Source organism: Pongo pygmaeus, chromosome 4, assembly GCF_028885625.2.
Source record: "Pongo pygmaeus isolate AG05252 chromosome 4, NHGRI_mPonPyg2-v2.0_pri, whole genome shotgun sequence".
Taxonomy (NCBI): Eukaryota; Metazoa; Chordata; class Mammalia; order Primates; family Hominidae; genus Pongo; species Pongo pygmaeus.
The window spans coordinates 85392663-85408349 of record NC_072377.2 but is presented as its reverse complement, the minus strand read 5'-3'; the positions used below and the strand labels follow the sequence as shown (position 1 = coordinate 85408349).

General features: G+C 36.0%; 1 protein-coding gene across 21 annotated transcripts in view; it reads left to right on the top strand.

The window, feature by feature from the left end:
- SSBP2 (single stranded DNA binding protein 2) overlaps window positions 1–15687 on the top strand; it is a 336920-nt gene that overhangs the window by 66605 nt on the left and 254628 nt on the right. For 3 of the 21 annotated variants that reach the window (XM_054489469.2, XM_054489471.2, XM_054489468.2), the window contains exon 1: window positions 529–3810. The exons of 15 other annotated variants lie outside the window; for them this stretch is intronic. In XM_054489469.2, coding sequence (XP_054345444.1) covers window positions 3527–3810 — 284 coding nt within the window. In that variant the 5' untranslated portion in view covers window positions 529–3526. Of the gene's footprint in view, window positions 1–528; window positions 3811–15687 lie in introns of those variants that run through there. 3 more of the 21 variants (XM_063665461.1, XM_054489470.2, XM_063665460.1) reach the window with 1 other exon arrangement.

Sequence of the window (15687 nt, the reverse complement as noted above, 5' to 3'; positions counted from 1 at the left end):
ATGTTTATTTAGCACTGAACACTTTAGCCCATGGTGGTAAAGCTTGCCAGAATTCAGGTTCTGGCCACTGGCCTGGGGGATTCCCCTCTGGCTAGGGCTGGTCCATATGCTCCCTCCATGAGTGCCAACTGAGTTCTGTCCGGTGTTGCTCTCTGCTGTGACGTGCAGCACTGAGTTCCAATGCGAAGTCCCACAGTCACTGTGCTCTCCCTCCCACAATTGCACAGATTCTCCGTACCATGCGGCCGCTGCCGGGTGATCGGGGAGGGTGGCATCAGTAATTCAAAACTGTCTTTTCTACTGTCTTCAGTGCTGCTTTCAGTGATCCGAAATTAAAACCAGGTACTGTTATGACTCGTCTGATTTTTGGTTCTTAGGAAGGTCTTTTTTTGTGTGAATAGTCATTCAATTTGGTGTTCTTGCTGGGAGGACAATGGGTGGATGCTTCCATTTGGTCATCTTTCTCCACTTCCCATTTTGTCACTTTTTCTTTTCTTTCTTTTTTTTTTTTTTTTTTTTTTTGAGATGAAGTCTTGCTCTGTTGCCCAGGCTGGAGTGCAGTGGTGCAATCTTGGCTCACAGCAACCTCCACCTCCTGGGTTCAAGCGATTCTCCTGTCTCAGCCTCCTGAGTAGCTAGGACTATAGGCACATGCCACCATGCCCAGCTAATTTTTGTATTTTTAGTAGAGACAGGGTTTCACCATACTGGCCAGGCTTGTTTTGAACTCCTGAGCTCGTGATCTGCCTGCCTCAGCCTCCCAAAGCGCTGAGATTACAGGCATGAGCCACCGTGCCCGGCCCCATTTTGTCACTTTTTTAGTGACTTGTTCTGTATTTACTAAATACAATAATTACTGGCTTTTTAAATTCACTATGTCCTATGAAACTATAACCTCAGAATAAATAATTCTTAATATAAAAAATACATTTCCTAAGATTTTGCAAGTGATTTTAGGTATTTAAGTACTTTCTCTCTTAGATTTGTTTATAAAGTGAAAAGCCATACACATGTTAAAGGGCCATTAATTTAGTAAATATTACATTTTATTCAGTAAATTTACAATATGAATTTGATTTATATTAAAAATATCCAACAGATCTTCACTTGGGATCACTGTAACTAGGATTAATTTTCATTTCATCTGTAAGGCATACATATTTCAATATGAGATGATTATTTTGGTGACATTTAATGGGAATTTGGCTGATAAATGCGGCTCTTTATTTTAAAGGAATAACTGGTTCAGTGAAATAGTAAGGCTATCTGGATTCAATTAAAAATTAACCTAAGTGGATTAAGTTGATTTCTTCTTTTGTTGAAGTTGATTCCTACCTTTCTTACTGTCTGACCTTTTGGGAAATTTTTTGAGAAAAATGTCAAGACTTATCCCATTTGCTTTGAAGAATTTTATTTACATAGTGAGCTGAGGAAGATTCCAGTTAATGTACTTTTGGGGTATTCTGGGGGAATTATTTACAAAACAAATAATGATATTCTTTGTGCATTATTTCTAAAATAAATGGAAGGTTTTGTAGGTTTAGATTAGGCAGATTAAATGTGATTTGGATAGTCTATTTTGTGGACCACCCAGTGGCTAAAAGTGCCCTTGGCTGTTTATTGCTTAGGTGTCTAGAACCCCATCTGTTGGGGTTTTGGAATTGGCTGTCTATTCAGTAAAGTTGGAACCTTTTTCCATTAAGTGGTGAAAACACCTGTGCTTCCTACCTCAAGAACAAAAGAAGTTAATATAGCCCATCTGCAAGTGCTACAAGTATTAACAGATAAGCCTCTCCTTCTCTAGTTCTATAAGTAGGGCAACTTCTTTTTAATTAATAAAATTTATTTTTTAGAGCAGTTTAAAGTTCAGAGCAAAATTGAGTGGGAAGCACCAAGAGTTCCTATATACTCCTTTCCCTCCACACATCCTGCCTGATTATCCATATCTTACATGTGCCACAGTGGTACATTTATTACAATTGCTGAATACATTAAGACATCATTATCATATATAGTTCAAATTAGGGTTCATTCTTATATATCCTATCAGTTTTGACAAATGTATCCTATATATTAACCATTGTAGTATCATATTGTATTAGTCTATTGTTATGCTGCTATAAAGAACTACCTGAGACTGGGTAATTTATGAAGAGAAGAGATTTAATTGACTCACAGATCTGCAGACTTAACAGGAAGCATGACTGGGAGGCCTCAAGAAACTTAAAATCATGGCAGAAGGTGAAGAGGAAGCAAGCACCTTCTTCACATGCGGCAGGAGAGAAAGAGAGAGAGAGCGAAGTGGGAAGTGCCACACACTTTTAAACTATCAGATCTCGTGAGAACTCACTATCACAAGAAGAACAAGGGGGAAATCCAGCCCCATGATGCAGTCACTTCCCACCAGGCCCCTCCTCCAATTCCCCATGAGATTTGTGTGGGGACACAAATCCAAACCATATCATTCTGCCCCTGGCCCCTCCCAAATCTTATGTCCTTCTCACATTGCTAAATACAATTATCCCTTCTCAATAGTCCCCCCAGTCTTAACTCATTTCAGCATTAACTCAAAAGTCCACAGTCCAAAGTCTCATCCGAGACAAAGTAAGTCCCTTCTGCCCATGAGCCTGTGAAATAAAAAACAAGTTAGTTACTCCAAGATGCAGTGGGGGTACAAGCATCGGGTAAATGCTCCTGTTCCAAATGGGAGAAATTGGCTAAAACAAAAGGACTACAGGCCCCATGCATGTATAAAACCCAGCAGGGCAGTCATTAAATCTTAAAGCTCCCAGATAACCTCCTTTGACTCCATGTCTCACAACCAGGGCACACTGATGTAAGAGGTGGGTCCCAAGGCCTTGAGCACATACAGAATAGTTTTACTACCCTAAAAATACCCTATATTCTGCCCATTCATCCCTCTCTCTCTCTGAACCCCTGGCAACCACTGATCTTTTTATTGTATCCATAGTTTTGCCTTTTCCAGATTATTATATAATTTGAACCATGCAGTTCATGGCCTTTTCAGATTTCACTTAGTAATATGTGTTTGTTTCCTCTGTGTCTTTACATGACTAACTCATTTCTTTCTAGTGTTGAATAATATTTCATTATCTGGATGTACTACAATTTATTTCTTCATTTACCTACTGAAGAATCTTGGTTGCTTCTATGTATTGACAATTGTAGGTAAAGCTACCATAAACATTTGTGTGCATGTTTTCATGAGGAAATAAGTTTTCAGTTTTTTGAGTAAGTATTAAGGAGACGAATTGCTGGATTATATGTTAAGAATGTGTTTAGCTTTGTAAGAAGCTACTAAATTGTCCTCCAAAGTGACTGTCCCAGTTTGCATTTCCACCAACAATGAATGGAAATTCTTGTTGCTTCACATTTTTGTCAGCATTTGGTGGTGTCAGCATTTTGAAATTTGGCCATTCAAATATTTGCATAGTGGTATTTAGTTTTAACTTGAAATTCCCTAATGATGTATGATATTGATGTATGATATTGAGCATCTTTTTGTATGCTTACTTGCCATCTCTATATCTTCTTTGGTGAAAGGCTTTTTTGTTCATTTTTTAATCAGGTTGTTCATTTTCTTGTTGTTTTAAGAGTTCCTTGCTTATTTTGGATCAACAGTCCTTTATCAGATGTGTTTTTTGCAAACATTTCCCCTCACTCTGTGCCTTCTCATTCTCTTGACAGTGCCATTCACACAGTTTTTAATTTTGATGAAGCCAAACTTACCAATTATTTGTATCATGAAGTTTTTTGTGTTGAATCTAAAAAGTCATTGCCGTATCCAAGGTCAGTTAAGTTTTCTCCTATGTTATCTTCTAGGAGTTTTATTGTTTTACATTTTCATTTAGATATATGATCCATTTTTAGTTAATTTTTTTGTGAAGTGCATAAGATATGTGTCTAGATTTATTTTGTTGCACATCTATGCTCAGTTGTTCAAACACCATTTGTTGAAAGACTATCTTTGCTCCATTGTATTGCCTTTACTCCTTTGTCACAGATCAGTTTACTATATTTATGTGGGTCTGTTTCTGGGCTCTTTATTCTGTTCCACTGATCTACTTGTCTATTCTTCAGTACCACACTTCTTTAGTACTGTAGTCAAATAGTGTCAGTCCTCTGACTTTATTCTTCTTTCAGTATTGTTGGTTATTCTGGGGTTTTGCCTCTTTATACAAATTTTAGAATTAATTTTTTGATATCCACAAAATAATTGCTGGGATTTTGATTGGGATTGCATTGACTCTATAGATTAACTTGGAAAGAGCTGACATCTTGATATTGAGTCTTCCTCTCCATGAACATGGTATCGCTCTCCATTTACTTATTTCTTTTTTGATATCTTTCATCAGAGTTTTGAAGTTCTCCTCATATAGATCTTGTACATATTTTGTTAGATTTATACCTGTGTGTCTCATTTCTGGGGTGCTAATGTAAATGGTAATGTATTTTTAATTTTAAATTCCACTTGTTCATTGCTAGTATGTAGGGAAGTGGTTTTTTCTGTTAATCTTGTGTTCTGCAACCTTACTATAATTGTTTATTAGTTCCAGCAAGGGTTTTTTTTTGTTTATTCTTTTGGATTTCTACATAGATGATTATGTCATCTGTGAACAAAGACAGTTTGATCTTTTCAATCTGTTTGCCTTTTATTTCCTATTTGTGTTTTATTGTGTCAGCTGATACTTCCAGTACAATGCCAAAAAGCAGTGGTGAGAGGGAACATCCTTGACATACTTATGACCTTAGTGGGAAAACTTCAGGTTTTTCACCATTAAATATGTTATCTGTAGGTTATTAGATGTTCTTCATCAAGTTGAGGAAGTTCCCCTCTATTTCTAGGTTACTCAGAGTTTTTATCATGAATGGGTGTTGGATTTTATCAAATGCTACATGTATGGATATAATTGTAATTTTTTTCTTCAGCCTGTTGATGTGACCACTTATACTATTTGATTTTTGAATGTTGAACCAGCTTTGCATACCTGGAATAAAACTCAATTGGTTCTGTGCTGTATAATTCCTCCTATACATTGTTGAATATTTTGTTGAGGATTTTTGCATCTATGTTCATGAGAGATGTTGGTCTGTCATTTTCTTTTCTTGTAATGTCTTTGTCTGGTTTTGGTATTAGAGTAATGCTGGACTGATAGAATGAGTTAGAAGGTATTCCCCTGGCTTCTATTTTATGAGAGATTGTAAAAAATTACTCTAATTTCTTCCTTAAATATTTGGGAGAATTCGCCAGCCCACACATCTGGGCTTGGCTCTTTCTCTTTTGGAACATTATTAATTATTGATTCAATGTTTCTAATATAGGTATAGGCCTATTCAGGTGGTCTATTTCTTCTTGTGTGAGTTTGGTATATTATGACTTTCAAGGAACTGGTCTATTTCATCTAGGTTATCAAATTTGTGAGTATAGAAGTGTTCATAGTATTTATTATTCTTTTAATATCCATGGGATCTGTAGTGATGTCTTATCTTTCATTTCAGATATTAGTAACTTGTCTTCTCTTTTTTTGTCAGTTAGCTTGCTAGAGGCTTATCAATTTTATTTATCTTTTTAAACAACCAGCCTTTGGCTTTGTTGATTTTCTCTGTTGGTTTCCTTTTCATCAATTTCATTGATTTCTGCTCAGATTTTTTCCTCTGGCTTATTTTAGATTTAATTTGCCCTTCTTTTCCTTAGTTTCCTAAGGTGAAAGCTAAGATTATTGATTTAAAAGGTTTCTTATTTTCTAATATATTTATTTAATGCTATAACATTCTCTCTATGCACTGCTTTTGGTACATTTCACAAATTTTGGTAAGTTGTATTTTCTTTTTTTTTTGAGGTGGAGCCTGGCTCTGTTGCCTAGGCTGGAGTGCAGTGGTATGATCTTGGCTCACTGCAACCTCTGCCTGTTGGGTTCAAGCGATTCTCCCGTCTCAGCCTCCCAAGTAGCTGAGATTCTTACCACCACACCTGGCTAATTTTTCCATTATTAGTAGAGACGGGGTTTTGCCACATTGGCCAGGCTGGTCTTAAAGTCCTGACCTCAGGTGATCTGCTCTCCTTGGTCTCCCAAAGTGCTGGGATTACAGGCATGAGCCACCACGCCTGGCCGTATTTTCATTTTTTTTAGTTCAAAATATTTATAAATTTATCTTGAGATTTCTTCTTTGACTTGTGTGTGTGTTTAGAAGTGTATTGTTTAACCTCCAAATATTTTTGGATTTTCCAGTTATCTTTATGGTATTGATTTCTAGTTTAATTCTTTTGTGTCTGAGAGCAGATACTATATGTTTTCTATTCTTTTAAATTTGCTAAGGTGTGTTTTATGGCCCCAAATGTGGTTTGTCTTAGTGAATGTTCCATATGAGCTTGAATAGAATGTGTGATCTGTTGTTGTTGGGAGAAGTAGCCTATAGATGTCAATTATATCCAGTTTATTGATGGTGCTGTTGAGTTCAAGTAGGTCCTTATGGATTTTCTGCCTGCCGAAACCGTCCATTTCTCATAGAAGAGTGTTAAAGTCTCCAAGTATAATACAATAGTAGATTCATCTATTTCTCCTTGTAGTTCTATCAGTTTTTACCTCATGTATTTTGTCACACTGTTGTTAAGTGCATACGCATTAAAGTTTTTTACGTCTTCTTGGAGTAATGACGCCTTTACCATTACATAATGTCCCTCTTATTCCAGATAGCTCTCCTTACTCTGAAGTCTGCTTTGTCTGAAATTAATATAGCTACTCTGGCTTTCTTTTGACTGGCATTAGCATGGTAGATCTTTCTCCATCCGTTTACTTTTAAACTATGGGTGTCTTTTATATTTAAGATGGGTATCTTGTAGACAACATACAGTTGAGTCTTATTTTTTTGATCCACTCTGACAATCTCTTTTAATTGGTGTAGTTACACCATTGACGTTTAATGTGATCGCATTAGTTTGAGTTCTCCAAGAAACAGAACCTATAGATTATGTTATATATAATTATATAGATTATAAGTTACATATAATATATTATAAATTATATATTATAACATAATTATATATTATATATAATATACACACATATACATATATGCATATTTATTATTATGAGGGATTGGCTCATATGATTATGGAGGCTAAGTCCCACAATCCTTCATCTGCAAGCTGGAGACCCAGGAAAGCTGGTGATATAGTTCTAGTCCAAACTCAGAGGCCTGAAAACCATGAGAGCTAATGGTGTAAGTCCCAGTTTGAGTCTAAAGGCCCAAGAACAGGGTGGGGTGGCAGGGCCAGGTGTTGGGGATGGCCTCTGTTTGAGTTCAATGTCCAGAGAACTAGGAAGAGCAGTGTCTGAGGACAGAAGGTAGATGGCCCACCTCAAGCAGAGAGAGAAAATTTGCTCTTTTTTTTTTTTGCACCTTTTTGTTCTATTGAGGCCTTCACCAGATTGGATGATGCCCATTCATATTAGTGAGGGCAATCTTTTTACTCACTCTACCAATTCAAATGCAAATCTCTCCCAGACACACTACCATAGACATAATCAGAAATGTATGATGTTTTACCACCTATCTGGAATCCCTTACCCCAGACCTGTAAGATTTAACCATCACAGTGATTATTGATGTAGTTGGATTAATATTTACCATATTTGTTACTGTTTTCTATTTGTTGCACTTGTTCTTTGTTCTTATTTTTGCCTCACATACTTGTTTGCCTTGTGTAGTTGAGCATTGTATATGATTCCATTTTTCTCCTTTTTTAGCATATCAGTTATGCTTTTAAAAAACTTTTATAGTGGTTGCTCTGAAGTTTGAAATATACATTTTTATAACTAACCCAAATTCACTTTCAAATAACACTATACCACTATATGGTTAGTGTAAGTACCCTATTATAACAAAATATTACTAATTCCTTCATCTCATTCCTTTTATTGTTGCTGTCATTCATTTTACTTACATATAAGGATATGTATATAAGCATACATAATCAAATACATTGTTGATATTTTACTTTGAACCAACTATCTGTTAGGTCAGTGAAGAATAAGAAAAGTAGTCTGGGCACAGTGGCACACACCTGTAATCCCAGCACTTTGGGAGGCCAAGGTGGGTGGATCACTTGAGATAAGGAGTTCTACACCAGCCTGGCCAACGTGGCAAAACCCCGTCTCTACTAAAAATACAAAAATTAGCTGGGTGTGGTGGTGTGTACCTATAATCCCACCTACTCTGGAAGGTGAGGCAGAGAATCGCTTGAACCTGGGAGGCAGAGGCTGCAGTCAGCTGAGATTGTGCCCTGCACTTCAGCCTGGGCGACAGAGTGAGACTCCATCTCAAGATAAATAAATAAATAAATAAATAAATAAATAAATAAATAAATAATTTTATTTTACCTTTACTTATTCCTTCTATAATGCTCTTCCTTTTTTAAAAATGTAGACCCAAGTCTGACAGATATTAATTTCTTTATCTCTGAAAAATTTATTTTAAAATTTCTTTCAAAGTAGGTCTGCTGGCAACAAATTTCCTCAATTTTTATGGGTCTTTATTTCACTTTTGAAAGATAATTTCACAGGATATAGAATTTGAGGTTTGGTGTTGTTTTATTTTTTTTACTCTCAACTCTACTTTATTCCTGCGTACATAGTTTCCGAGGATAAGTCAGATATAATTCTTATTTTAGCTTTTCTATAGATAAAGTGTTTTATTCCTTTGGCTTTTTTCAAGATTTTTTTCTTTATCTTTGATTTTCTGAAGTTTGAATATGATATGCCTAGGTGTAGGATTTTTTTGTCCTTTATCATGCTTGGTGTTGTCTGAGCTTCCTAGATTTGTGGTTTGGTGTTTGACATTAATTTGGAAAAATTATCAGTCATTATTGCTCAGATATTACTTCTGTTCCTTTTTCTCTTTCCTTTCCTACTGCTTTTTTCATTACATGTATGTTAAAATTTTTATAGTTGTCCCACAGTTCTTGGATATTCTGTTCTTCTTATTTTTTTTTTTTTTTTTGCAGTCTTTTCTTCCTTCTGCTTTTCAGTTGGGACTGTTCTTGTTGAGATATCCTCAAGTTTAGAGATTCTTCCTTCAGCCACATGTAGTCTACTAATAGACCCATCAAAGACATTCCACATTTTTTTTTTACAGTGTTTATGGTCTCTAGAATTTCTTTTTGATTCATTCTTAGAATTTCCATCTCTCTTAGATTATCCATCTGTCCTTGCATATTGTCTACTTTTTTCATTAAAGCCTTAGCATATTAATCATAGTTTTAAGAAAATTCCTGATTGGATAATTCTAACATTCCTGCCGTATCAGACCCTGGTTCTGGTTCTTGTTCAGTCTCTTCAAACTGTACATTTGCCTTTTCATATGCCATGTAATTTTTTCTTAAAGCCAGACATGATGTGCTGGGTAAAAACAATTGCTGTAAATAGGCCTTTAGTAGTTTAGTGGTATTGTGTTGGGGGAGGGAAAGCCTTTTATAGTCCTGTGATAAGGACTCAGTCTTTTGGTGAGCTGGTGCTCCTGGACTGAGCTTCATCAGTGCTTTTTTTTTTTTTTCTCCACACCCTTAAGGTGGGACAGGATGTCTGGAGGGGGCTGCAATTGGTATTTCCTTTTCCTCAGGTCAGTTAGGTTCTGATTAAAACCCAGCGGATTATGCTATGGCAAAATAGTTCTTCCTGAGAGCAGACCTGGTTAAGAACAGAATACACTGTGTATTTTAAAATGGTTTCTTTATTTCTCCCCTTGATAGAGGCATTAGGGTATTTTTCTCTGATACTTAGTGTGAGAACCAGATTGGGTTCTTAGAAATAAAACTTGCAAAAGTGTGGAGGCCTCTCCAGTAACTGGTTCCCCGTGGAGTTTTTTTACTCTTGGACTTGTCCACACTGAGCCTCCAGCAATTTATCAATTACAGATTAGATTTTCCTACCCTGGCACTGATTCCTGCAGAGATTTCTGCTCAGGGTTTTTTGTTTGTTTGTTTGTTTGTTTGTTTCCTATGGTAAGCTGTGATTCTCTATATCTGTCTGTCTCTTCAGTTTTGGAGGGCAGTGGTTTGCCCTGTGACCTCACTTATTTTATGGAGCTAAGAATAGCTGTTGATTTTTCTGTCTGTTCAGCTTTTTACTTGTTGTTGGGATAGATTGGTGACTTCTAAGCTTTTTATATGCTGGACTAGAAACTGGATGTCCAAAAGGCAACTTTTTATGCTTTGGGGCACATTAGTTTTATAAATAATTTTTCCGCCACTCTTTTTAAAGAGTATTGAAATTTGGGGGAAAAGTAGAGTAGGCCTTAAAGGAATATTATTATTTCTGAGACTAAAGTAAACTTGAGAAACAGATGGAAGATCATAACACTTTACCCTGCGTATTAATTACTGAGTGACCTTGAATAAATTTTGAAATCTTCCTGGCTCTTAATTTTTTTGATAGAGTTATGAGGACTAAAGAGCCAGGCTTTCCTCTTTTCCTTTTCTTTCCTTTCTCTTTTTCTTTTTCTTTCCTTTCCCCTTTCTTCCCTTCCTTTCTTCTTTCCGCTAACATCTACCAGGTGTCAGAGAATTGCTAGGGATGCAAAGATGATTAGTATTTTTTTCTAGTATTAAATTCTAAAATAACTAGCTACTATACTCAGTCATAATTATTTATTTGCATAATTCCTATAACAAAGATACAGTAGTTCTACAAAGAGGGGAAGGAGGGGGTAAGAGAGGGTGGTAGTTAGGAAAGGCTTCACAGTTAAGAAATACTGGATTAGCGTCTTCAAGGAGGAGGAGCCATTTTCCTGGTTTAGCAGGAGGGGAAATTCTAGGCAGCAGCATCTGTAAAGGTAATTAGCTGTGAAATGATGCTGTTCATTTGGGGGACTGTTCAGTGTGGTTTCAACATGAATGTGTGTTACGTGGGTTGAGATAGGGAATGAGATTGTAGAAAGAGCCATCGCCAAATCTAGGAAGACCGTGCTTGCATATTTACATATCTGGCCCCTCTCCTGTAGATATGAAGGTCTACCGATGACAGGGAAGCAACTTGAAGAGAATAATACTTTTGCATCATCTTTTGACTTCACTATGGAAAGGAGCAGGAATAGGAGAAAAGAAGACCAATTCAAATGCTATTATAATAGTGACAGTGAGGACACTGCCAAATAAGATGGTTATGAGCCATAGACTATAAAATGCAAAATACTTAGTGACTGGTTGGATATCAGTTAAGAGTAAGAAATTGAGCGTAACTATCAGGTTTTTGGTTTGGGCAGCTGAGTGGATATGGTGTCATTAACTAAGAGGCAGAACAGAGAAGACGATGGCATTTAAGTTGCGTGAGGGACTTTCAGGTGAATATGCTCAGTAAACAGTTGAATAAATAGATCTGCAGCTTTTAGCACATTGAGTTGGACAGAGGTTTAGTAGTGCAAAGATTAGCCGCTTTCTATTGACTAATGTAGTGGGTCTGAGGAAAATGTGTGGAATGAGAAGACCATGAGGTAACCTTAGGGAATGTTGATATTTTAGGTCTATGTAGAGGAGAAAAGCATGTAGGAAGAACAAAGGAATGATTTAAGATATGGGGGAGAACAAGTAGGGAGTGATTTGATGTTTTCACTTTGAGGGAGTCATAATGAAAATTAAATACACTAAAGAAGTAAACTAAAACAAGGATTGCACAGCAATCAGTTTGGGTAGAATTGTGTGGAACTTATATTATGGGAAGGCTACCAAGTACCCCTGATTTATCAGCACATTTACTAGTTAGGATTTGATTAGGAAAAAACTTTAAAAGTAATAGGATTACAATTTATTTCCTCTTAAATAAATGAAGTTTGAAGGTTGAGAATCCAGAGATAAACTGGCAGTTTCATGGAGCTGTCTAGGTATCTATTCCACTTGTACCTTTTTATTTTGGCATCCCTAAAATGGTATATTCTTGTAGCCCAAGATGGAGGCTGAAACGCTAGACATCACACCTGTCTTACAAACTGGTAGCTGGATGAAGGAATGTAGAAGAGTATACCCCCTGTTTAAGTCTTCCCACTTCAATCTACAACTCTTTGGCCAAACTTCAGGCAAGTGAACATACCCAGTTTTAAGGGAGATGATGGGGGACTATTATTTTTTAGCTGGGGAACAATGTGTCTAGCTAAAAATTTGGTTTCTTACCACTCAGTGGAGAGACCCTGGAGGCAACTTCCAGTTTCTGCAATAGAAGGGATTAAAATTGTGTGTGTGTGCATGCATGTGTATATGTTTGTGCTCAGTATATGTGTTTGGGGAAGAGAATACCTTATTAAGGCTCTGTGCTTTTGGTTAATCTGCTCTTTTGGAGCTTCTGTGGTATTTCTCTTGGAAATTACTGTGGATAACCAAAAGGGAACTGTTAAAAGATATAGGAATAGATTCTGCAAACAACAGTACTTTGATCTGCAATCTATTCTGCCTTCAAATACATTTAATTTTGCAAATATTTAGGGCAGTCAATTAAGAAAAGTAGGCGTTTACTAAAATATTTTACTTACAGTCTATAAATTACATTTTGATATGCCAAGAAAACACTGAAATGGCATAGTAGTCTGATTTAGTACCATGAGCCTATTATAACACATTTTCTATTTAGATGACTTTGTAATTGTCAATATTAGTGTAATTTATCCCTTTCAACCGTTTTGGAATAAAAGTATGTGTTTTTAAATTATAGGGTAGATTAGGTTAAAAGGATTCAATTAATATAAAATGTAGAAATTATCTGCTCTTTGAAAAGCTAACATCTGGGAGAATTAGGAAGGAATAAATATGTTTAGAAATTGCATAATATTTTAGAGAAAATATTTTAGAGAAAATATCAGTATAAAACTTTTAGAGAAAAGTTTATACTGATATACCTCTTACTGATATACTGATATCAGTTTATACTGATATACCTCTTTCTGTTTAATGATTCTAAATCTAGTTGCTCTGAATTTGCTCATTTAACCAACTGTCATTGAGTCAATTGAATAAGCTTTGACTGGTAGGACCACATATTTCCCATAGGTATAAATTGGCTTGGAAACTTTGGAACATTGGTCTACAGTGAACCATGGGAAACCACACAGACTTATATTGTGAAGAAATAGAGTTTATTTTCTTAATATTTGAGTGGAGGGGTAGGTGGTGAGAGTGGTAGCGGTTGTGCTAGCAGTTGCCTTAGGTTTAACTTTGACGTGTGAGCTTGCCACTTCTTGGTCCTTTACTTGGTCCCATAGTGAGATTTCCTGGGCAGTATAATTTCTTTGAGGGAAAATACTGAATCATGATGTTTTATAGCATTTTTCTAGATATAGTAGACTAAGCTTCAGGAATTATACATCCTTAACTCTTCTACTCACTAGTTCTGTTACTCTTGAAATCATGTATTTCCTCTGGGCCAAATTTTAGTAATGATAGGATTAAATAATCTTGTACTTAGGAGATATTTTAAAGGTTATCTGGTTCAAACCTCTATTCAATGGATATAAAGCTCCTGCAATATGCCTGGCTTCAACCTGTATTTTTACACTTTCATTGATTGGACACTTCTATATCCCAACTCCCAAATGGTTCATTTCTCAGTCTGTAACATTTTTGAATAGCTCTAATGGTTACAGAAAAGGTCTTTGGTATGTAGTATTGAGGTAAAATTTGCCTTCTTATCGTTTTAATTCATTGATTTAGTTCCAACGTCTTTAGCCATATGAAATAAGACCAAGCCCTCTAATATCTGACAACCTATTAAATATTTGGGCCTTTTCTTTTTGCAGGCTATGCATCACTGACACTTTGAGCCATTTCTCATGACTTTTGTCTCTTTTCTCCTCATCTTTGTAGGACTATTACCTCTTTTTTTCTAGTTCTTATAGTCTATTAATGCATTTTAAGATAAAATTAGCTCTTTTGGCAGGGCAAATACAGGATTAATTCATCTTGAATTTGCAGTCAACTAAAACCTGTCTTTTCATATGGGCTGTTGTTAAGTCATATTTGTCATCCTTTACAAGTTTTTTTGATTCAAGCACAAGATTTTACATTGGTTTTTGTTAAGTTAGTCTTAACGGATTTAGTGCAATATTTCGGAGTTCCCTATTCTTTTGGGATCCTAATTCAGGAATATAAATATATTAGTTAGCTCCTTAGTTTTATTTTCAAATTTGGTGATTATGCTGTGATTGCTTATCCAAAATCAAAGAGTTAGTCTGATTATTTTCATCTGGACTTAGGGAAGTCAAGACATCTTAGCTTACTGTCTTTTTATTTGGTCACCCATGGGTGCTAAATGCTTCTTAGTGCAAGTGATAAGAAAGTAAATATCTGGACCGAGTGTGGTGGCTCATGCCTGTAATTCCAGCAGTTTGGGAGGCTGAGGACGGCAGATCACTACCTGAGGTCAGAAGTTTGAGATCAGCCTGGCCAACATGGCAAAACCTCGTCTCTACTAAAAATACAAAAATTAGCCATCGTGGTGGCAAGGTGCCTTTAAGTCCCAGCTACTCAGGAGGCCGAGGCATGAGAATCGCTTTATCCTGGGAGGCAGAGGTTGCCTGAGGGATAGCACGAGACTCTAAAAAAAAAAAAGAGGCCAGGTGAGGTGGCTCATGCCTGTAATCCCAGCACTTTGGGAGGCCGAGGTAGGCAGATCACCTGAGGTCAGGAGTTTGAGACCAGCCTGGTCAACATGGTGAAATCCCATCTCTACTAAAAATACAAAAAAATTAGCTGGGCATGGTGGCAGGCGCCTGTAATCCCAGCTACTCAGGAGGCCGGGGCAGGAGAATCACTTGTACCTGGGAGGTGGAGGTTGCAGTGAGTCATGAGTGACTCACTGCATGACTGAGTCATGCCATTGCACTTCAGCCTGGACAACAAGAGTGAAACTCCATCTCAAAAAAAAAAAAAAAAAAGAAAAAGTATCTGGAGATTAATTTAGTTGAAGCATATGTCATGTTTAATCTTTTCTTCCCTTGTCTATTTTTCTCTTTCATTTGTTGATTATTTTGGCTTCATATGTGGAGATCATTTTAAACATTTATTTTAGACAAAAATAGTGGAAGAATCAGAATAATTTTATCTAAATTTGAAAAAATATGGACTATTTTCTTGTATTTAAAAATTTTCTGGGTATTTGCTTATGATTTTGGTTACTAAGTAAGTTTTTGTGTTCCAACAGTTTTCATAGTAACCTAAATTTTAATTAGGAAATGCCATGTAGATGAGTATCTTTTCAATTATAAGTGCATATAAGGCTTATTTTACTATAAGTTGAAAAATAAGAGAATTATGTGAAAAATTCTTAGTAAGCTGCTACTAATTAATAATTTCATATGTGAAAGCATTATATAAGCTATAAAACACTATAAATATAAGTGCTATTACTGTTTTGTAGTAAAAATAATTTAATGGAGCAAAATCTTTCTTTTGCATATTGATAGTGTAGAAGAAATGTGGCTCAATAGTAGAATATTTTATGAAACCATTTTATTACTTTCAAGTACATAGAGAATTTTATTTTGGCAACCACTGTCACATATAGTGTAGATAATTCTTTCATGCTATTATTCTTTCCTTAAAAATCCCCTTTTCTCTCTGCTTATCCCATTTCCCTTAATTCCTGTTAAAGCCCTTTTGTGAAGAACCTCTTCCATGGTTTCTTCCTA